At 39.3% G+C, this 23,712-nt stretch overlaps 1 protein-coding gene across 1 annotated transcript; it reads left to right on the top strand.

Annotated features, from left to right (window-relative positions):
• The first annotated feature begins 159 nt into the window (after positions 1-159).
• Positions 160-22,241, top strand: LOC136283798 (tetratricopeptide repeat protein 28-like). The gene is made up of 7 exons (XM_066173010.1): positions 160-251; positions 353-407; positions 7,188-7,274; positions 7,421-7,475; positions 15,358-16,412; positions 17,133-21,116; positions 21,420-22,241. The coding sequence occupies exons 5-7, from the start codon at positions 15,393-15,395 to the stop codon at positions 21,429-21,431; spliced, it is 5,016 nt and encodes a 1,671-aa protein (XP_066029107.1). The 5' UTR covers positions 160-251; positions 353-407; positions 7,188-7,274; positions 7,421-7,475; positions 15,358-15,392; the 3' UTR covers positions 21,432-22,241.
• The last annotated feature ends 1,471 nt before the right edge of the window (positions 22,242-23,712 follow it).

The raw sequence follows: 23,712 nt of genomic DNA, 5'->3' as shown, positions 1-23,712 counted from the left end.
CTTAAACTGTGAAGTAAACTGTTAACATTTCAGCTTTACAACACGATTGTCTCTGGAACAACAAATTATATGTCTCTATATGAAGTATAAAAGATGTTTCACCGCTGACCGCTCATATTTGGGTCGTTTTTTCTATCCCCGCTCGTCGCCCGTGATGTAGTAACTCCCAATTTCCACCGCGAAACAGCCGTGAATCTGTGGAATCTGACTGAGCCCGTGAAGTCGTCAGCTTTAGCTTAATAATCTTCCAGGTACAAATATAGAATAGCGTGAAAAAAATCGTGATATAACTTTAGAACAACATTATTTATATCATTAGCTGTAATTGACTGGTTTGTTTTGCTCTCCGAAGCCACCATCTTGAAGGCTGTGGCCCAGATATGAAATATTGAACAAGCGACAAAGAGGTATGTTAAAACAGTTATGGCAAGATGTTATCACACAAACATGGGTATAATGATATCTGGAAAGCATCAGCGATATGGATGCCGTCTATTTGTGTAGCGATTGAGAACGAATAAACAAGGAACACATTTCTCGATTGACAACGTTTGAAAACACTCAAAACACGTTCTCTGCTCTGTCTGGTTTAAAAGCGGAGTACTGAAGTTAATGTTTAAAACTATTCCAATCATTTGAGAGTTTATTTCCACCAAATACATGTCTCTTGGTCGCAATTGCTGTGTTTAGTCTCAAATGTTAAGTATCTCTGTCGTGGTGAAAAAGGTTTGAAATACGTTTGATAACATTTCGTGATGCTTACATGAATAGTAAACAAACTTGATCACTCGCAGATGGCTACTGTCAGTTCGAAGCGAAATTTCGAACACTAATGAACGACGAGACACTTTCCGCCAGGAATTTTCGCGTCGTGGCGAAATTCATCGAAAAAGCGTCCTTTGTTCAGACGAAATGTCGCTCAACAAGCCTTGAACTTTCGATCGAATTTTCGTTCGAACTTTCGACGAAAGATCGTTAGAACAAATAACGAAATTCGCCGAATTCCGCTTGCATTACTTTTGCACAATACTGTAGGACTTTACGTAGTAAATTAAAATATTACCATAAGGGGTTTCTAATGCTTACTCTGAAACGTGTTTTAGAAAAACAGAAGCAACATTGTATTCGGAATTCTGCAAACCATTCATAAGACTGATTTGTTGGACTATGGCCAATTCGGATTCCCCCGAGCTTATTGGCCTAATTTTCTCCGACTGAAGAAGTCAATAACGATACACATTGTTCATGATTACCAGGCGAGCGATGAAAACGAACCGCGGGGCCGGGCGACATCACAATTATTTGATAATTTCGACATTTCATGATCATTTCGACGCCGTGTGGAACCCTTCCTCGACTAATTGAAATGTTACCCAAAGCGTTTCTTAATGTTGACTCTAAAGTAGGTTAAAACTGAAACAAGACAGTAGTGGCTGATTTTGATTTCTCCACACAATCAATAACTGACCGAAATCTTTCTCACAATTACCATTCGCTTAGTTGGCCAGGTATTAAAACGAGTTAGATGTCGATACTACATTTATTTGATAATTTACATCTTCAGAGTTACATTTGTGTCACCTGGAGCCTCATTAATGCTGAATTGTCTGTTTGTTTGTTCCCTTCAAGTGGTCAGAATCCTTGGATTTTTACACGGACTTTGTGACGTACATTTACAATTTAACAAGCAAGCAAGGCACATGAAATTACTGTCTAATCACATATTGAAAACGATGCATATACCTTTTGCTTTAAAAGAATGGGCTCTGATATGCGGTTGTGATATTAATTCCGGCAGGATACTTCTTTATTCGTGGGCACGTCTTTCCGCTTTGAAATAGTTTTGAGGAATATCTGCCACAAGAATAGTAACAATTGTGCGTACATCGTTACAAATTAAAACGAGGAAATTGATGGCTGTAATGAAATGAAAGCTGTATGGTGAAGAAATGGGATGAGCACCAATGTACGTGATCAAAATAAAAATACCGAATTATTTAGCCACGGGGAGGAAAAATGGGCATTGTTCAGGTTTTGAATATATATCACAGGCGAAAGAACAACTCAATGATTCAGGGCATGTATCCCGTTTTTCCTTTCATCATTTACATTCAGTGAGTAACAAAGTAGAGCAAAATTTCGTTTCGGAACTGTTTTTTTTGAGTGATATCAGTTTTCATGTATAATACATAGGCAAATGTGTGATGAGGGGTCTTTTCCCATGACCTTTCGCTTTTTATTGCATCATTTCAGTTCTTAGAAATGCATTATTCCGCAGTTCCTGAAGAAAATTATTTTCTAATTAAAGTTTTGTCTATCTTTTTTTTTTTTTTAAATTTCAGTTAAAGCTATTATTTCGTCAAACTTTGTTATACCTCGCTCACTTTTCTAAGATACCTACAACAAACGTCTTCAGAAGAATAGCAACAATGATCTTGCATGCGGTTAGTGAAAATATTGTCATTTTTATACATAAATGGCTGAAAGAAAACGGCAAGAAGTCTAACACTGATCATTCTCGTTTGCAATAACGTCATATGTAACCTATTGACGAGGCCATATATATATAGAACGAATATTGGATTTATTGTTTTGATCTAAACTCTTGAAGCGCCATAAGAGCTTTACTTATCGCTTGAAGGATGAACGCTTCAGTGATATCGCCGCAGGGAAAATGTAAATTTGTTTTCATGCGAACTAGAACTGGGCATTTGACCATTCAGTGACAGTCATTAGGCTTCGCTTTTCTTTCCTTTTAAGAACTTGAATATTAAGAATTAGCAAGGTTAGAAAATAATCGTGTTTCCTGTCATATGATCTACATAGAATGCATATACTAGACATATGATGGGGTTTGATTTAAAAGTTTCGTTGTATTTTCTCATTCTTACCATTATCAAGTAGATAGTTACAAAATGGAATTTATAACATATATTTAGGTAACAAGACACAACCTGAACATACTTAAAAGCTCAGAAGGTACGATCTGCCTTTTCTCAAGCAAAGCGCCCGGCCATATGCAGCTTGCATAGTGATATGTGTGTCCTCGGAGGACGGACAACACCTAGAAGCTGCCGGTACATTTACAAAATTTCGGACAATTTGCTAAACTTTGCCAGCTGAATGTAGGAAATGGAGAAGAGCAGAATATCCAAGATTGAAAGCGTTGAAAACGGGGCATAATCCCCCACCCACTAGGGGTGGGAAATGAACACCAAAGGCATCGGTCATTCGTTGATAAAACCAAAATCAAAATTTCGGACAATTTGCTAAATTTTGCCGGCTGAATGTAGGAAATGGAGAAGAGCAGAATATCCAAGATTGAAAGCATTGAAAACGGGGCTTAATCCCCCACCCACTAGGGGTGGGAAATGAACACCAAAGGCATCGGTCATTCGTATGATAAAACCAATTTTATGTAGCAGCTACAACATGACTTCATTTAATGCTGTGTAACTGACATTTGTCAAATAACTACGTAGCAATTCGTCTCTGCTGTGAATTACACTATATGCAATCCCTATTTACCTGCGCGGTTAATGGGGCGTCCCAATAAAAACCGGCGGCGTCTCATGAACCCTGGAAAGGGAAGTAAACTTTCCGGAGTTAGTGCATCGCTAGAAGACACTTCTTTTGTTTTTACTTCTCACCGATTCCTATTGACCTTTTAACGTTGACGCTGATTGGATTGTTTCACGGTGAAAGTTTTTGAGGTATTTCATTTTAGTTCATAGCAAATAAACGCGTGCACAAGAAGTAGGTTAACGAGAAATTGCAACACTTTCTAAAGAGCTTGGGTTGGAAGGTATCTAGGAAAAGAAAATGTATTTAATTTTAGAGCCTTTAAGCGTTTTACTTTCTAATTCATGGACTTGATCTCTAACAACTTGACCATTCCAATATCCTTCCAGTGTACTTTTGTTTACATATTCTTGTATCATATTTTATTTATTCGTATAACTCTGGACTATTATGGTAGGATTCGCCATTCTAAATTGAAAACTAGGAAACAAATATGAACTTTAAAATGAAACCGACACAAGAGTAAGAGAGTACTTAATTCCACTCTGAAAAGAACAGAAGTTGATAAAAACACACTTGTAATGTGTGTGCAAGTATTTTGCTATATGTCCAAGGGTTTTTGCTTGTTATAAAATTTTTATTCAGTGACAGAGTTTTTCTAGCTCGATAGCAAGCAAAAAACAAAACCTGTTTCAAAACATCAAATGGAAATAGTAAACCTCAAGACACTAAACCGTCAGTAAACCTTGATAGGTGTAAGTGAATAACTGTAAACATTGTAAACTCTGTATACTGTTGAATTTATTATGTATAGTTTGGTCGTGTGTCTAATACTTTCATCTTACAATTTCCATTGAATAGCCGAGTTTGCCCAAAGAGAGACTAGCAATATACTTTAGGAATACTTAGTGGTCATAAGCTGCTTTAAACGATCTAGATCGCATGAGGTAAATGACCCGATGCATCACTGTTACTGTTTTTTTGAGTAATATCAGTTTTCATGCATAATACATAGACAAATGTGTAATAAGGGGTCTTTTCCCACGACCTTTCGCTTTTTATTGCATCATTTCAGTTCTTAGAAATGCATTATTCTGCAGTTCTTGAAGAAATTTCTTTTCTTATTAAAGTTTTGTCTATCTTTTTTTTTCTTTTTTTTTTTTAATTCCAGTTAACGCTATTATTTCGTCAAACTTTGTTATACCTTACTCACTTTTCCAAGATTCCTACAACAAACGTCTTCAGAAGAATAGCAACAATGATCTTGCATGCGGCTAATGAAAATATCGTCATTTTCATACATAAATGGCTGAAAGAAAACGGCAAGAAGTCTAACACTGATCATTCTCGTTTGCAATAACGTCATACGTAACCTATTGACGAGGCCATATATATATATATATATATATATGCTCACTAGTTTTTCTAGTTTGAGCACTCTGGCATGGCTTAGATGATACCACATATGTGAGATCACTTGGGGTGGCTATATAGCCTTACCTCCGTTCTAACATCAGCACTGCACTGATGAGGCCCAGAAGGCCGAAACAGTACTGTCTGCAGTTAGATATAGCTCTTTGGCATACAAAGCTTTGCTTTCATGTCCAAATTGAGCACTCTACTAGGATGAGTCATTGCTGCTAGCATTATGCATGCTCACTAGTTTTTCTAGTTTGAGCACTCTGGCATGGCTTAGATGATACCACATATGTGAGATCACTTGGGGTGGCCATATAGCCTTACCTCCATCTTAGCATCAGCACTGCACTGATGAGGCCCAGAAGGCCGAAACAGTACTGTCTGCAGTTATATATATATATATATATATATATATATATATATATCTATATATATATATATATAGAACGAGTATTGGATTTATTGTTTTGATCTAAACTCTTGAAGCGCCATAAGAGCTTTACTTATCGCTTGAAGGATGAACGCTTCAGTGATATCGCCGCAGGGAAAATGTAAATTTGTTTTCATGTGAACTAGAACTGGGCATTTGACCATTCAGTGACAGTCATTAGGCTTCGCTTTTCTTTCCTTTTAAGAACTTGAATATTAAGAATTAGCAAGGTTAGAAAATAATCGTGTCTCCTGTCATGTGATCGCACTCTACATAGAATGCATATACTAGACATATGATGGGGTTTGATTTAAAAGTTTCGTTGTATTTTCTCATTCTCGCCATTATCAAGTAGATAGTTACAAAATGAAATTTATAACATATATTTAGGTAACAAAGCACAACCTGAACATACTAAAAAGCTCAGAAAGTAAGATATGCCTTTTCTCAAGCAAAGCCCGGCCATATGCAGGTTGCACGGTGATATGTGTATCCTCGGACGACAGACGTCACCTAGAAGCTGCCGGTACATTTATAAATGTCGGACAATTTTCTAAACGTTGCCGACTGAATGTAGGAAATGGAGAAGAGCAGAATATCTAAGATTGAAAGTATCGAAAACGGGGCATAATCCCCCACTCACTAGGGGTGGGAAAAGAACACCAAAGGCATCGGTCATTCGTATGATAAAACCAATTTTATGTAGCAGCTACAACATGACTTCATTTTGTGCTGTGTAACTGACATTTGTCAAATAACTACATAGCAATTCGTCTCTGCTGTGAATTACACTATATGCAATCCCCATTTACCTGCGTGGTTAGTGAGGCGTTCCAATAAAAACCGGCGGCGTCTTATGAACCTGGGAAAGCGCAGTAAGCTTTCTGGAGTTAGTGCATCGCTAGAAGACACTTTTTTGTTTTTACTTCTCACCGATTGCTATTGACCTTTTTAACGTTGAAGCTGATTGGATCGTTTCACGGTGAAAGTTTTTGAAGCATTTTATCATAGTTCATGGCAAATAAACGCGTGCACAAGAAGTAGGTTAACGGGAAATTACGACACCTTCTGAAGAGCATGGGTTGGAAGGTATCTAAGAAAAGAAAATGTATTTAATTTTAAAGCCTTTAAGCGTTTCACTTTCTAACTCATGGACTTGGTCTCCAGCAACTTGACCATTCCAATGTCCTTCAAGTGTACTTTTGTTTACATACTCTTGTATTATTATATTTTATTTATTCGTATAATTCCGGACTATTATGGTAGGATTCGCCATTAGAAATTGAAAACTAGAAAACATATTTGAACTTTAAAATGAAACTGACACAATATATAATATGTGAAGAGTAAGAGAGTACTTACTTCTACCCTGAAAAGATCAGAAGTTGATTAAAACACACTTGAAATATGCGTGCAAGTATTTTGCTATATGTCCAGGGGTTTTTGCTTTTTATAAAATTTTTGCTCATTGACAGAGTTTTTTCTAGCTCGATAGCAAGCAAAAAACAAAACCTGTTTCAAAACATCAAATGGAAATAGTAAACCTCAAAACAGTAAACAGTAAACCTTAATAAGTGTAAGTGAATAAGTGTAAATATTGTAAACTCTGTTTACTGTTGAATTTATTGTGTATAGTTTGGTTGTGTGTCAAATACTTTCATCTTACAACTTACACTGAATAGCCGAGTTTGCCCAAAGAGAGACTAGCAGTATACTTTAGGAATACTTAGTGGTCGCAAGCTGCTTTAAACGATCTAGGTCGCTTGAGGTAAATGACTCGACGCATCTTATTAATTCAGATTTTATATGTTTACAGCAGAACCACATTATTGTGCCGATTGATGAATCTCTAGAATCTGACTGAGCCCGTGAAGTCGTCATCTTTAGCTTTGTGATCTTCCAGGTACAAATATAGAATAGCCTCTTTAAATATATGTTAAAACGATCGTGACATAACTTAGAAAGCTTTTGAGAAGGAAAAATTATTGGAACAACATTGTTTATATCATTAGGTGTAATTGACCGTTTTTTTTTTTTTACTCTCCGAAGCCGCCATCTTGAAGGCTGTGGCCCAGATATGAAATATTGAAAAGGCGACAAAGAGGTATGTTAAAACAGTTTTGGTAATTCTGAATTCTTTCAGAGTGTGTGCGTGTTGTATTGTAAATATAAACACTTTAACGTATTTTAACTTGTTTGTGTGTCCTTTTAAGCAACACAATATATCTGTAATGACCAGAGTGCCAAATTTTATTCATCAATTTTGATCTTCACCTCACTGTGCGTAATTCATAATCTGATATTTCAACGTAAATTATCGAGAAGGCGCCTTCCGATCACTTCAGTTTACTTTGTAAGTCACGCAAGCGTGCAAGCGTTACGACCGATCACGTTTACGCAACGTTTTAGTACAACTCGGCATCTATTCTCCATTCAGTTGTTATGAAAACCTAAAATCCTCAACATAGAAGCTAAACGAACGAAGTTTGAACGGTCAAAAGGAGATCTTGGTCAATTTTGAAAATTATGCAAATGATCTTTGACACGGGCGCAATTGAGCAAACATATGGATTTGCGCTGTTTTTAAGATGTTGGTAGATGGAAGCTAGAGATATACCCGCGAGTTTGAGGCAATCCGTGATTCCATTGGTGTATAAACTATGCACTGATATGCTTTTTCAGCCAGATTAACGCCTGTGTTTTGAGAATTCTTTCGTACAAATTAGTGAATGTTTGATTTGCAAATTGAGGTCGAAGAGAAGGGTCTCCTCTGATCACGCTGGTATGAAAAATTTTTCAGCTGAAGTTTTCATATTTTGTCTGTGAACTAACTGAATACATTTTGTAACTTGTAATAAGGCAGAATTCCGTGAGTTGTATTATTGCAGTAGATGCGCACTGGACAAAATCTGTGAAACTTACACTTTCGATCGCTGTCCACTGGGGTGGTCTGGCCAAAAACCATTTTTGGCCTGTGGCGAAGTAAAAAGAGAGAATTGGAGAACAACTAAACAACTATTTTTGAAACATGTGTCGTAAACCCATTTCATGGGCAAAAAATATGAGAAAACGTTTTTCCAACGGGAAGTCGAGAGGACCGCTCTTAGCTAGAGCGGCACTGAAGACATATTTATAATGCAGAGTGTCCTTTAATGATGTCAGCAGAGGTGGCCCGTGGAAAAGCAAACGAGTAATTCATGTATCACACCCGCAAGAAAATAAAAAGTTAATGAGTACAAAATGAGTCAATTTTCACTCATAGACAGCTTACTGTCTAAAGACAGCAAACGATCAATTCATTAATCACACCGATAAGAAAATGAAAAGTTCTTGAGTACAATGAGTCAATGGTCACGCATAGATAGGTTACTGTTTAAAGACAGAAACTTCAGTTGTACTCTCGATCTCATCGATCTCGTCAAGCAAATTCAATCGTTCCAAAAAGAATGAACGCTGAAGCCTGACGTTTCGGTTAAACAGAGTAAGATGTTTCATTTTTGGACGCTAAAATCCATCATTAGTCAGAAAAGTATGACGTGCTAAACCGAAATACAGTCACTCAGTTTTTTTTTAGCAGTTCTAGCTTCTTTCATGTGAATCACACCCGCTAGAAAATGAAAATTTTAGGAAGACAAGGAGTCGATTATCACGCAAAGATAGGTTACCGTTTAAAGAAAGAAACTTAGGTTGTTCTGTGATCAATCTTGTGATGTAAACCAAACTTTTTTAGATAGTCAACACTTAAGCTTGACCTCCCCCATTAAAGATAAAATAGCACTTTTCATTTTTCATGTTAAATTACATCCTTAGTAATAAAAGTGTGACGTAAAAACCGAAATACTGTGTACTTATTAATTGAGTGGTAGGAGCGCAGCGAGGTCCTTGCTTCGTGACCAAGAGCCAAATATTTTCCCGTCCGGACCAACGAAACTCAGTCAATGAGCAGTTTATCATATGACCACTAACTCTTAAAAATTTCGATTTAAATGAGACGCGATAGACGGGCATACGAGTACAAATCTTAGAGTAATAGAGATATCGTTAGGCATTGTCTAATTTGAGAAACTGATAGTTTCAACAATCACGTGATCAAAATCTAAAATCAATCCCATATTAAGACATATTCATAATGCAGAATGTCCTTTACTGATGTCAGCAGAGGTGGTCCAAGTTCACGTCTCGAGAAAAAGCAAACGATTGATTCATGAAAGCGTCACAGGTTGTATGACTTAGTGTTAAGTTACGAGAGTTGAACACGTTATTAAGAATAGAATGGGGAGAGAAATGTGGTCGATTTATAACGAGAAATATTTCGAGAAATTAACATTTGACGCGTAAAATCAACAAAAGTACACACATCTGGTACATCCATAGTAGTTTCTGGCAATTTCTGCCGTTTTAAGCTTGCTTTGCCATAATTTTTATTCCCATCCCTACAGTGACACCTCGCATTAATCTATCGTTCCGATCAACCAATCAGACAGCTCTCCCCGTAATAGGTCTGCAATTTCCTGATCCATAATAGGAATGCAAGGTAGAGGCGGCACCAGGATCGTGCTTGCTATACCACTGGAACATACCACAAAAACCTTTCTCCAGCCGCTTGAAAATTCATTATGATTTCCCTTACCAAAGTAGACATGCCAATTCCCCTCTTGGCCGGTCACTAAAAAGTTATGACCCTTACAAGCCAAGCATAGTATCTCCGCCTGTCCGTGAGATAAGCGAACGCTCATATTGACGACATGCCAGTAACCACCAAACTACTCTACTGAACATTACGAAGAACGAGTTGTCAAAGGAAGAAAAATTATGAAATAACATGAAGACCTTCACTTGACGATCTGCGTGCTCACTGAATAGGTTGAACTAATCGAAATTTTATTCTCCTTTACAATGAATTTCCGGTGACTAAATAGACGTTAACCCCAACGTAACTTAAGGGGGTAGATCAAGGGTAATTCGGCCAAATCTTGCGGGCTTTTCCTTTTTTCCAGATTGGAGTTTAGTGACATCACCTGCCAAGACATTGTAATTTGATAGGCCATGTATGGAAGGGTAAATGCAATCGACGTTAGGGCATCATGTAAGACTTCACTTATAACGTGAGCGCTAATTACAGTCAATTTCACCTTGCCATGAATTTCAAAAGCAATCTACGCCTAGGAAAAAATAATATTTATATCGGATTCCGACGTCAAACTTGCGAAAACCTATAATACCTAAATATTTATTTTGGATTCGCACTTGAAAATTTGTTCTGTATTAATAAAAACTTTTCGCCCGTGATTTGAAAAGGATTAATCGATCCTCAAAGTTCCCAAAATGAAATCTTGGGTTATTCAACTTGAACCTTTCCCTTTGCTCACTTTTTATGATTGGCCTCACGGTCAATTTCACCGCATCTCCTCCCTTTCGACAGTTTTTTAAGAAAAAATAATTCAAGCTTTTAAGTAAGACATTTAAAAATGTTGGAAGATGAAATGACTGAAGAGAAGAAGAAGAAGAAATGATGGAAGCTGAGTCAGTCCAGTAGTAAACTGGATCTACTGTCATGTCCAATTCTTCTCGAATAATTCTGGAGAGCCTTACGGAGATAACACTAGCTGTCAGTTCCAATCTTGGAATTGAAATTTCATCTATGAGACCTTATTTTGCTTTTCCTCTGACAAATGCACAGTGAACTTGGTTGGTGACATCTTTCAAATGGAGGTAAATGACGGCTGGTTATCATTGAGGAGAAGTGTCTGAGTAGAGGTGTAGTTGTACTTCTTTAACTTCACCAAATCCCTTGAGCTTGAAACAGTGGACTACTTGCATTTCTTGCTTCTTTGGTAAATTATCTAGCCAGCATCTTCATTGCTTTTTGTCATCTTCCTCTAATGGGTCATCCCTGTCCAAACTCTTTCTACTGAGTGTTAGCAACAGCAACCTAGCCTTCATGACATATGGCGCGATGAATCCAAAAGGATTGAAGATGGAATAAACAGCTGAGACAATCCCTCTTCGTGTCATTGGTGTCTGGTTCGTTAGCTGTAATATCTTCTCCAATACCTCCCATGCAAACTTGTCTTTCTCTGTATTCCACTTGAGGCCAAAAGCACTATCTGTAGGAAGTCGTTCAAGCTATACATCAACCACAGATTTGGCTCTTCCAGACTATAGGATCGCAGCCAGCACTTCTCTATCATTACTTTACCACTTCCTAAAGGGAAAACTGCCTCTCTCTAACAACCTGCGCAGTTGAATTACTAAATTAACTGCTTTCTTTGTGGCACCCGCTGCCTTCATCATGTCATCTACATACATGCTGCGCTTCACAGGGCCGTAGCTAGCATGAGGCAAGACGAGTCAATTCCCTCGTCTTGATTTTGGTCCAAGAAAAATGCCACGAGAAATGCTAAGAAGAGCATTTCTGAGCCTCTAGATTTCAAAATTTTCTGGGGAGGCATGCCCCCAGTCCCCCTCTAGCGGCTCGCGCCTTCAGCGCTCGAAAGTTTCCTCGCCTTGTTCTGAATTCTAGCTACAGCCCTGCTTCACCGTCGCTTCTACTTTTGCATCAAACCCCTTCTGATTCAACTGGGCTGTCTTCCTAGGACAGACATTAGCAACGCTTAGTGAAGATGTAGCACCAAATAGATGTTTCACCATTCGATACTCTTGCATTTCCTTTGCCAGGTCCCTATTCGGCTACCATACAAATCTTTTAAGATTTAAAAAGTGTCGCAATCTTTTGGGTCCACCATGAATTGGTGAAACATTGCTTCTATGTCACCAACTACTAGTGATATTTGTCCAAACTTTACTGCACAATCATGAACCAGCCTCACCTTTGCCTTTAAGGGATGCTTTACTGGGTAGTGAGGGAGGTACCACACTGGTTTACCCCTTGTGTTCAACTCTTCTTCAAGAAATCTTTCTGCATGTCTTCTTTCTATGTAGTCGTTTATTGTCGTCCGTTACTTCCTCGACAATTCTTCATCCTTCATAAGACACCTCTTCAAAAACAGATCTCTTCGCTCTGCCATCACCTTCTTGTTGAGTTTGTACGGTGGGTCGTGTTGCCAGGGCAAAGTAACTTGAAAGTGTCCATGGACTTGCTGCAGAATCCCTTCCATGATCTCAAAAGCTCTCTTATCTTCGACTGGTGTGCAAGCTTTGGTCTCTACTTCTGTGTCTTCAAAGTCTGTTTTCCATAGCCTTTATAACTGCTGGTGTCATTCTTCATTGCGCGCGAAATTCGCATTCAGTTTTGCTGTCCAATGACATACTGAAGTCTTTCGAATAAGTCAAGTTATCAGTGGATTCTTGTAAAGGACCTTGGTCTATAGCATCATCATCTGATCGCTCATTAAAAAACAATCACACTTTCATCTTCCAAGTTGTCGTGAACAAAAAGACCCCCTATGGTCCGTGTGAAATTTTCTGAACAATTTGGGTTATCCTTTTGGCCCCCAACAGGACCAATTACAGCATTTCTTAAACTTTATCTGACCGCGACTGGTTTATCTTCTCCTCCTGCCTTGTGCTCAAGCGGAAGGAACGAGAGACCAACCACTAACATAAGGGGACATGGAGCCAGAGATATGTTCCTTTTCACAAAGATTCAGTACTGAGCTTATTAACTTCGCGAAGCGATAAGGATTTATATTTTACAAGGTTAGAGTTTAGTTTTAAAAAAGTAATTCATGTGTTCAAACTGAGCTCCTCTTTTCGTAAACTTTGCCCTGATTACTAGGGATAGAATTCCAACGAACTAGACTCAATCAAACTGTTTTATTCCACTCTCGTATTCGCTTATATACAACGGGTGTGTAAAAAGCTGCTCTGCAAAATTAGTAAGAAATCACTCTCTTATACGATATTCTTTACATTGTGATTGGCTGTTGCCAAAGACTGATTTAAAAGGTCATTCAAGGTTGCATTGATTATGTAGACAAATCAATGTCCCAAAATCACTACAGGCGGTGCTTCTAGCTCTTGACATAATGTTCACACTCATCAGCTGACATGTGTCACGCACGAATCAAAGTCTCCGACACTGGACCTTGTGAAACACTTCGCGCTCACTGAATTCCTAGTGAAAATCCTGAGGGAAAGAGCCGTGATTTGCATCAATGTTTCCTTTTTTATTACAACTTTTGGATAGGACAGAACATCTTCATTTTCGCATATATTCGGTAAGTAATATACTTCAGAAGCACCGTTCTCACAGTAATTTATTAAGAAACTGACAAACCCAAGCAAGAAAGTAAGCTGGGTTTTACAATATAAGCTAGCGTGTTAAGAAGCAAAGGAACTTAGCGCGATAAAAAAAATAATAAAAAAAAAATAGCGTGTTATAGAAACAAATCTCTACCGTGTTAGCCAGATATGAACAAGGGCTTCAACATGCTTTCCAAAATCAATTGTTTTTAAGCGCATATCTGCACGATAAGTGTGTCATGCCGTTAGAGTGCGAGAGTGTTGTAACGCGTGCGTTCACCTCATTCCCTGACACCCCGTGGAGGGACACATCTACGTACCGTTAATAGGACTGAGAGGAGTCTGTAATCATTTCCTTGATGAAAAAGTCGGACGACTGTGCAGCGGGAGTCCGATTTGTTTTTCGCGAGTATGATTACAGACTGAACTGGACGACACAAAGTCTTATTACCAATCAATCATAAAAATTACAATTTCCGATAAAAGAAGAACATCCAGGTTATGAAAGAAAAGTAAAACATTTGCATTGAAAGACTGACAAAGGAGGCGTAAATTGTTTAACTGTTTGATAGCTTGATCGACTCACTGACCTGTCTGATAACAAACCTTTTTGGATAAAAACTGCAGAAAATGATGGTTTTGACAATTATACTATTAATTTTTTTTAAAAAGCAAATCTACTTACTCCGCTGCTGATGTCATAGGATAAGATTTCGTGGTTTTCCAGTGGTCGTAATTTGCATTAATAATTAACTTAACCTCTTCCTGTTAAAGCGTCAAAGTCTTACGTAAGAAGATAAGTCCGCGTATGACGCTGAAAGTTCACGAAGAAAGGTAATGTATTTTCTGTGGGGAACAAAACGTTACTTGACTGATTTCCTATAATCTTGTCCATAATCTTCTTTTTTTGTTTTTTTAGTCGTGTCATGTCCTGTGACTATTAAGTCATGTTATGTTGTGCAAAAATCGCCACCGAATGAAATGAATTTGCTACAAAGCCGGAGTTCGTCAAACCTCTGAGGCCTCACAATATTTTCAAATATTCCATGTCATATTGTTGTTATTGTTGTTGTAAAAGGTTATCTCTCTTGTTAGCCTTAAAACTTGAAACGCTTAAAACTTGAATGCACGTAGCTTGATCCCAAGAGGCTTTATTGTAAATACTTTCTGACGGCCGGTGATAGAAAACGAACATTACATTTAGACGGTAGACCACTCTTTACTGGTTTCTTTGCGGAATACTGGAAATACAACATCATTGATTCCTCAAGATTACCAAATGCTCTAATGAAGGGCTAACGCTCGAAAGGTCAGCTTCAGAAACTCATTACGATAGCCAATTTACATTGTCAACTCAGTTGGTAAAGCCAAATAGTTTTGTAATACCCCACCAAAGTTTTTTTCAAAACTTACCCCGTTGATTAATGTTGTTTATAAAAACTATGCATAAGAAAAGTTCTCATTGCAAAAGTCAAGATAACTGCTGTCAGTTTTGTTTATCTTTGTCCTGAAACTTTAAAGTCATGTGATGTTCTGCAAAAATCACAACTTGAGTAAAATGAAAGATGACAAACTTATTTATCTTCACTTATTTTTCTGTTTTAAGGGGATATTGTGAATTCTAACACTTTCAGCTTGTTACAAATAGTTTCCGGGTGTAATCGACCCAGCCCGTTTTTGTAACTTAACATGAGTGTTCCTGCTTGTAGTGACTCGTTATTAATCCAGATTATCGACTCATTTAGTAATGTGTTACTAAAATAATGTTTCCCTGATTACAGGAGAGGATTGCAATGGAAACCTAACAGCAGAAGCCATGACACCTTTCATGAGCATCGCCTTATTTGTTACCCTGCTCTTGCTCAACTCAGATCGCATTCAGACGGCCATCGAGATACGCAGCGAATGTTTGATTTTACTAAATAGCCCCGATCAAAACGGCAAAGACCAATTTGATTCAGTACTGCTACAATTTGACAACGACATCTATACCGTTCTTTTCAGCGTTTGTCGTCATATCTCTGACGACATAAGTGCGGAAAGATACGGAAGGAAACTGTTTGACTTATACAGCGAGTCTGGAATTATGCTTTATAAACTTGGTGAAAACCTAAAAGCGGAGGAACATGTTAGGAGAGCCCTTGCCATAGCAATAGAAATTGGCGACAGAAGCGGAGAACAATCCTGTTACGGAAACCTTGGAGTGTTGCTTCAGTCGCTCGGGGGTTGCGACACGGCTAAAGAGTATCTCCAAAAACCACTTTACATCAGAAGTGAAATTGGCGACATAAAAAAGGAAGCATCATGTTATGGAAACCTAGGTACTGTGTTTATGTCGCTTGGCCAATACGACAAGGCTAAAGAGTATCTCCAGAAAGCACTTGTCATCAGAACTGAAATTGGTGACAGAAAAGGGGAAGCATCATGTTATGGAAACCTAGATAATGTGTTTCAGTCGCTTGGCCAATACGACAAGGCTAAAGAGCATCACCACAAAGCGCTTCTCATCAGAACTGAAATTGGCGACATAAAAGGGGAAGCATCATGTTATGGAAACCTAGGTACTGTGTTTGAGTCGCTTGGCCAATACGACAAGGCTAAAGAGTATCTCCAAAAAGCGCTTGTCATCACAACTGAAATTGGCGACAGAAAAGGGGAAGCATCATATTATGGAAACCTAGGTAATGTGTTTCAGTCGCTTGGCCAATACGACAAGGCTAAAGAGTATCTCCAAAAATCGCTTGTCATCAGAACTGAAATTGGCGACAGAAAAGGGGAAGCATCATGTTATGAAAACCTAGGTACTGTGTTTATGTCGCTTGGCCAATACGACAAGGTTAAAGAGTATCTCCAGAAAGCGCTTTTCATCAGAACTGAAATTGGTGACAGAAAAGGGGAAGCATCATGTTATGGAAACCTAGGTAATGCGTTTCAGTCGCATGGCCTATGCGACAAGGCTATAGAGTATCACCGCAAAGCGCTTATCATCACAACTGAAATTGGCGACAAAAAAGGGGAAGCATCATGTTATGGAAACCTAGGTGCTGTGTTTGAGTCGCTTGGCCAATACGACAAGGCTAAAGAGCATCACCAAAAAGCGCTTGTCATCAGAACTATATTTGGTGACAGAAAAGGGGAAGCATCATGTTATGGAAACCTAGGTAATGTGTTTCAGTCGCTTGGCCAATACGACAAGGCTAAAGAGTATCTCTAGAAAGCGCTTGTTATCAGAACTGAAATTGGTGACAGAAAAGGGGAAGCATCATGTTATGGAAACCTAGGTACTATGTTTATGTCGCTTGGCCAGTACGACAAGGCTAAAGAGTATCTCCAGAAAGCGCTTGTCATCAGCACCGAAATTGGTGACAGAAAAGTGGAAGCATCATGTTATAAAAACCTAGGTCGTATATCTTGGTCGCTTGGCCAATACGACAAGGCTAAAGAGTATCACCAAAAAGCGCTTGTCATCATCACTGAAATTGGCGACAGAAAAGGGGAAGCATCATGTTATGGAAACCTAGGTTGCATATTTTGGTTGCTTGGCCAGTACGACAAGGGAAAAGAGTATCTCGAAAAAGCGCTTGTCATCAGAACTGAAATTGGCGACAGAAAAGGGGAAGCATCATGTTATGGAAACCTTGGTAATGTGTTTCAGTCGCTTGGCCAATACGACAAGGTTAAAGAGTATCTCCAGAAAGCGCTTGTCATCAGAACTGAAATTGGTGACAGAAAAGGGGAAGCATCATGTTATGGAAACCTAGGTACTATGTTTATGTCGCTTGGCCAGTACGACAAGGCTAAAGAGTATCTCCAGAAAGCGCTTGTCATCAGCACCGAAATTGGCGACAGAAAAGTGGAAGCATCATGTTATGAAAACCTAGGTCGTATATCTGGGTCGCTTGGCCAATACGACAATGCTAAAGAGTATCACCAAAAAGCGCTTGTCATCATCACTGAAATTGGCGACAGAAAAGGGGAAGCATCATGTTATGGAAACCTAGGTTGCATATTTTGGTCGCTTGGCCAGTACGACAAGGGAAAAGAGTATCTCGAAAGAGCGCTTGTCATCAGAACTGAAATTGGTGACAGAAAAGGGGAAGCATCATGTTATGGAAACCTTGGTGATGTGTTTGAGTCGCTTGGCCAATACGACAAGGCTAAAGAGTTTCTCCAAAAATCGCTTGTCATCAGAACTGAAATTGGCGACAGAAAAGGGGAAGCATCATGTTATGGAATCCTAGGTTGTATATTTTGGTCGCTTGGCCAATACGAGAAGGCTAAAGAGTATCAACAAAGGGCGCTTGTCATCAGAACTGAAATTGGCGACAGAAAAGGGGAAGCATCATGTTATGGAAACCTTGGTAATGTGTTTCAGTCGCTTGGCCAATACGACAAGGCTAAAGAGTATCTCCAGAAATCGCTTGTCATCAGAACTGAAATTGGCGACAGAAAAGGGGAAGCATCATGTTATGGAATCCTAGGTAATGTGTTTGAGTCGCTTGGCCAGTACGACAAGGCTAAAGAGTATCTCGAAAAAGCGCTTGTCATCAGCACTAAAATTGGCGACAGACAAGGGGAGGCAGCTAACTACGGAAACTTAAGTATTGTGTTTCTGTGGCTTGGCCAACACGACAAGGCTAAAGAGTATCTCCAGAAAGCGCTTGTCATCAGCACTGAAATTGGCGACAGAAAAGTGGAAGCATCATGTTATGGAAACCTAGGTCGTATATCTCGGTCGCTTGGCCAATACGACAAGGCTAAAGAGTATCACCAAAAAGCGCTTGTCATCATCACTGAAATTGGCGACAGAAAAGGGGAAGCATCATGTTATGAAAACCTAGGTACTATATTTGAGTCGCTTGGCCAATACGACAAGGCTAAAGAGTATTTCCAAAAAGCGCTTGTCATCAAAACTCAAATTGGCGACAGAAAAGGGGAAGCATTATGTTATGGAAACCTAGGTTGTATATTTTGGTCGCTTGGCCAATACGAGAAAGCTAAAGAGTATCACCAAAGGGCGCTTGTCATCACAACTGAAATTGGCGACAGAAAAGGGGAAGCATCATGTTATAGAAACCTTGGTACTGTGTTTACGCCGCTTGGCCAATACAACAAGGCTAAAGAGTACATCCAAAAAGCGCTTGTCATCACAACTGAAATTGGCCACAGACAAGGGGAGGCAGCTGACTACAATTACTTAGGTACTGTGTTTAGGTCGCTTGGCCAATACAACAAGGCTAAAGAGTATATCCAAAAAGCACTTGTCATCAACACTGAAATTGGCGACAGAGTAGGGGAGGCATCATGTTATGGACACCTAGGTATTGTGTTTAAGTCGCTTGGCCAATATGACAAGGCTAAAGAGTATCTCGGAAAAGCGCTTGTCATCAGAACTGAAATTGGCGACAGAGCAGGGGAGGCAACTGACTACGGAAACCTAGGTACTGTGTTTACTTCCCTTGGCCAGTACGACAAGGCTAAAGAGTATCTCCAAAAAGCGCTTGTCATCAGAACTGAAATTGGCGACAGAAAAGGGGAGGCAACTGACTACGGAAACCTAGGTACTGTGTTTACGTCCCTTGGCCAGTACGACAAGGCTAAAGAATATCTCCAAAAAGCGCTTGTCATCAGAACTGAAATTGGCCACAGACAAGGGGAGGCAGCTGACTTCGGAAACTTAGGTACTGTGTTTCTGTCGCTTGGCCAATACGACAAGGCTAAAGAGTATATCCAAAAAGCGCTTGTCATCAACACTGACATTGGCGACATAAAAGGGGAAGCAACATGTTATGGAAACCTAGGTACTGTGTTTGAGTCGCTTGGCCAATACGATGAGGCAGAACAGTATTTTCAAAAAGGGCTTGTCATCACAACTGAAATTGGTGATGAGGAAGGGAAAGCACAACATCTTAGACACCTTGGAGTGTCTACAACCGTTGGTGATTATGAAGCTTCGGAAGTACGTTTGGAGAAAGCTTTATCTATATCCAGAGATATTGGAGCTGGAAGAACAGAGTTCCAAATCCTTCAAGACTACGCCATTTTGTATTTATTTCAAAATAAAATCAAAGACTCTCTGTCGTGTCTTCATCTGTGCATTGCAAAGTATGAGGAGCTGAGATATTTTTTGGGCGCCAATGATGAGTTCAAAACATCATTGCTGGAGCACTCAGGAATATTTCCCTACAAGCTGCTTTGTAGTTTGCTCTGTGACACCGGAAATGCCCGGGATGCTCTCTATGTCGAGGAGTTGGGTCGAGCTAGAGGCCTATCAGACTTAATGGCAGAGAAGTACTCGGTTGAAACGCATATCTTTGCTAATCCACAATCTTGGTTTGGCATTGAGAACATTTTAAGAAAGAAAAATAACTGTACTTGTCTGTACATTTCTTATTTTCAGGAACGTGTGCATTTGTGGATCTTGAAAACAAGTGGAGTCCTTCACCATAGAAGAATATCAGTAGAAGAGAATCTAGTTCAGGCTGGGTTGCCCAAAGATTTGTCTTTGAGTCAATTTTTGGATGATAATTTCCGGGGTCTTGGTATTTTGCCTACTGAAGATTGTGAAGATCGGTCTTTAAATACGATTAACGTGCAACCTCTCTCCCCCGCACAAAAGAGCTCAGGAAGATTGCGACTCGTCGAGGAGGACGAGGACGAGGACGAGGACGAGGACGAGGAAGTCATTTCAAGTCTATCTTTGTGTTACAAAATTTTTATCGCTCCCGTTTATGATTTGCTGGAGGAGCCTGAAGTCATCATCGTTCCTGACCGCAGTTTGTACAAAGTTCCATTCGCTGCACTGAGTGAAAAGGAGGGAGCCGAATTCCTCTCGGAGACTCATAAGATCCGTGTCATTCCTTCCTTGAAAACACTCAAGATTATTCAAGATAGTCCAGAGGGCTATCACAGCAACACTGGTGCATTGATAATAGGAAATCCCAAGGTTGATGGGCTGTCGTCATTGCCATGTGCAAGAACGGAAGCGGAGATGGTCGGACGACTGATGCGTGTTCCGCCTCTGCTAGAAGAGAAAGCAACGAAGCAGGCGGTGCTTGAGCGGATAGGTTCAGTGAGCCTGATACATTTTGCTGCCCATGGCAACCCCCAAAGAGGAGAAATTGCCCTCTCCCCCATTCCTATTCCCAACAGTCAAAATGCTATCCCACCACGCGAAGCTTACATGTTGACGATGGCTGATGTCTCACGAGTGAAAGTTAGAGCTAAACTGGTGGTACTTAGCTGCTGTCACAGTGGAAGAGGTGAGATAACAGCCGAGGGAGTGATAGGAATTGCCCGTGCGTTCTTAGGATCTGGTGCTCGCTCGGTGTTAGCTGCGCTGTGGGCCATTCCAGACTTAGCAACGGAGCAGCTGATGAATCGGTTCTACAAACACCTTGTTGAAGGAGAAAGTGCCAGTGAATCCCTTCATCAAGCCATGAAGTGGATGAGAAAAAACGGCTCGAGAAAAATGTCTGAGTGGGCTTCGTTTACGCTGATTGGAGATGATGTGAGGCTCGAGTTTGACCCTGTAGCAGAGGTAAGACTCGGTCAGAACAGGTATTTCATAAATGAAAGTTAAATTAGATATGAAGGTGGCTTTGAATTACTGGTCGCTGACTGTCGGCGGGAATCCTTTGTCACCATGAATGCCAAAGCTACTTTTATGCCCTTTTTTTTGGTTTCTTTCAAATAGTAACGATTGATTCTCCCAATTAGATGTAAAATATATAATCTAGAAAGTGCCTTTCTGCCGATCAGATACAAGTACACATTTGCCTACATATTGCGCCTGGTATAACTGTTTATTTATAATTGTTTTTCTTCTTTACGTTTGTTGTAGGAAAGAGGATGAGAATATCTCGAAGGAAACAGACCTTGGAGACTTTTAAATGGATGAACAAATAGAACGAGTTGAAAAAAATTCTCTATCAGTTATTTTATTGTGTAATTAAATAATGGGCAATCTTCAATTAGGCGTATTAATTATAATTTTTTTTGCGTTTTCTTTTCCGATCTTCTCAGAAGGAGGTATTGGTTACGTATTCGAGAGAGATTTTATTCTGCACAAAAATGGTCTTATCCGGCCGATATAAGTAGCACGAAACATTATTGACGCAGGGCTCTTAAGTAAAGTGAAATCAGGAAAGTTGAAACAGTAGTTTAAGCATCAAAAATGAGCCAGTTGTCTTAAAGGGTTTTCTCTCAAAGCCTTTGATTTTTTTGTTATAGGTTTCGTTCACAGAATCCTAAATTTTTGACAAAAAGTCCTAAAAGAAAACCTTTCCTTATGGTCATTTTCAGTACCACATTTTAGTGCTTAAAAGACTGAAAAATACATGGATTTCTAAATAGGACCATTTAAAAAGCTATCAAAGTCAAGAATGGTATTACTAAAAAGTGGAAAAGTTATGGCAATATAGCAATATTTTGAAACTGGTTCAATAAGTCACTTAAGCATCGTAATGTTTGATACGTTTTAATTTTTTCAGGGTGATTTAATCGTTTTCAAGTCAGGTTATTGTCAGAAAGTTGGTTTGAGAATAAAAATATTCTTGTTTTTACCACACTTTTATACACACCTCTTTTTTGGGAAACTTTCCTAAGGGATTATGTAGTAATTCCGAAGACGCTAATATAAAAGAAAGCTTGAGAGAAATCTTAGAAAATATCGTGAGCGTCTGTTTTAACCAGGTTACAGAGTAAAACAGAAAGCACTGTTGTTCATTGTTCAGGCGTGCATTTCTCTGATCGTTTCTCCTCCAACCATGTGACTTGATTCTCGTCCTACAATCAAATAAATTCTGGCGATGAAGTTCTGGTGATCAGCATTCCAGTGTCAAATAGTAATCCTTATACATGTATCACTAGATATAGCGTCAAATTATCGTATTATAGGAGCCAAACGAGTTTTTCATCCCTACATTTGATGCAAATGACATTAATTTCATTCTTGAGGCATGAAAAAGTAATTGCATGCACGAAAAAAGGCTCGATCATGTCACGTTTTCTTGATATGGTGTACTTCTCGTCTCCTTCTTTAGCCATTTCTAAGGGCGTTTAACATCACACTAATTATTCTGAACATTAATATACCTGAACTATGAGTATCAGTGCATGAGGAATTCTTATTCCTACCCCAACCTACTCGTCCCAAACCCCTTCCACCTCCACTTCGCTCTGCTTAAAAAAGGAAATTAAGGAGATGGATTCTGGCCGGTTTTGTTCGAAAACCTTTCTGTGAGTTATGTTTCTTATGAATCAAGAACATCGATCATTCCTACCCCAACCTACTTGCCCCAACCTCCCTCCCTCCCCCACTCCGTTCTGCTCCAAAGAGCGCATATAGTAGTAATCAGTTTGCTGGACAAATTTTTTAATCTTTTTGCTCTCGACCGATTAGCCCGCAACAGTTCTCACAGTTATTTCAAAAGCTTTTAATAAGAAATTTCTGCGCAAAATTTTGAAGTCACTCTGAAATTTTGTAGGTAACTGGCTTTTCTTTCTGTTCTGGTAGTGTTGTGCTTTTTCTAGACCATGAAACGTTACTGTCAAGTGCAATTTCTTGGGCATTTTAATTTACTTCCAATGCAGATAGTATCGATCCTATGCAGTTTACGTGTATCGGTTGTATTGCGTCCTTATAGTGACGCTACAAAAGTGAGCGAGTGTCTAAAAATCCCTCAATTCAACCTAAAACTCGAATTGAGAAAGTCAAGATGGCGCAGTTGTCTTGTTTATTTACGACTGAATGTAAAGCCAAATGTTATTTTTCTCGCGTTAGCCAGGGGGACAACAGCTCATACCCTTAATTCTTGGGTGTACAACATAAAAGAAAACTTAAGAGACGTAAATGTATTCCAAACATGCATTTCGTCCGAGAAGAAGCTTACTCTAGCTCGTATTGGCTTATTTGGAGATTGCGAAGGCCACGATTTCACGATATGCCTCAAATATCGTGCACAGGTTGGTGTGTGATTCAGACTTTCGGGCTCGTAAGTGCTAGTATCCTCCTCATAAAAATCGAAGACGTATAGTTGAGAGAGAGGTAAATCTTAAGATGGCAGAAGAAATCAAAGCTCGTGGCGAGTCTGCCAGGTGGCAAAGTGACTGTAAACCTTATAGAACGCATACTG

Source organism: Pocillopora verrucosa, chromosome 10, assembly GCF_036669915.1.
Source record: "Pocillopora verrucosa isolate sample1 chromosome 10, ASM3666991v2, whole genome shotgun sequence".
In the NCBI taxonomy this organism is placed as follows: Eukaryota; Metazoa; Cnidaria; class Anthozoa; order Scleractinia; family Pocilloporidae; genus Pocillopora; species Pocillopora verrucosa.
The sequence above is the reverse complement of the archived record's forward strand: the minus strand, read 5'-3'. Positions and strand labels throughout refer to the sequence as shown.

Excerpts from the sequence above, each read along its gene's own strand:
- LOC136283798 (XM_066173010.1), top strand. The coding sequence starts at position 15,393 with ATGACACCTTTCATGAGCATCGCCTTATTTGTTACCCTGCTCTTGCTC. Across the intron at positions 16,413-17,132 it reads CGCTTGGCCAATACGACAAG|GGAAAAGAGTATCTCGAAAA; the intron begins GTTAAAGAGTAT and ends CAGTACGACAAG.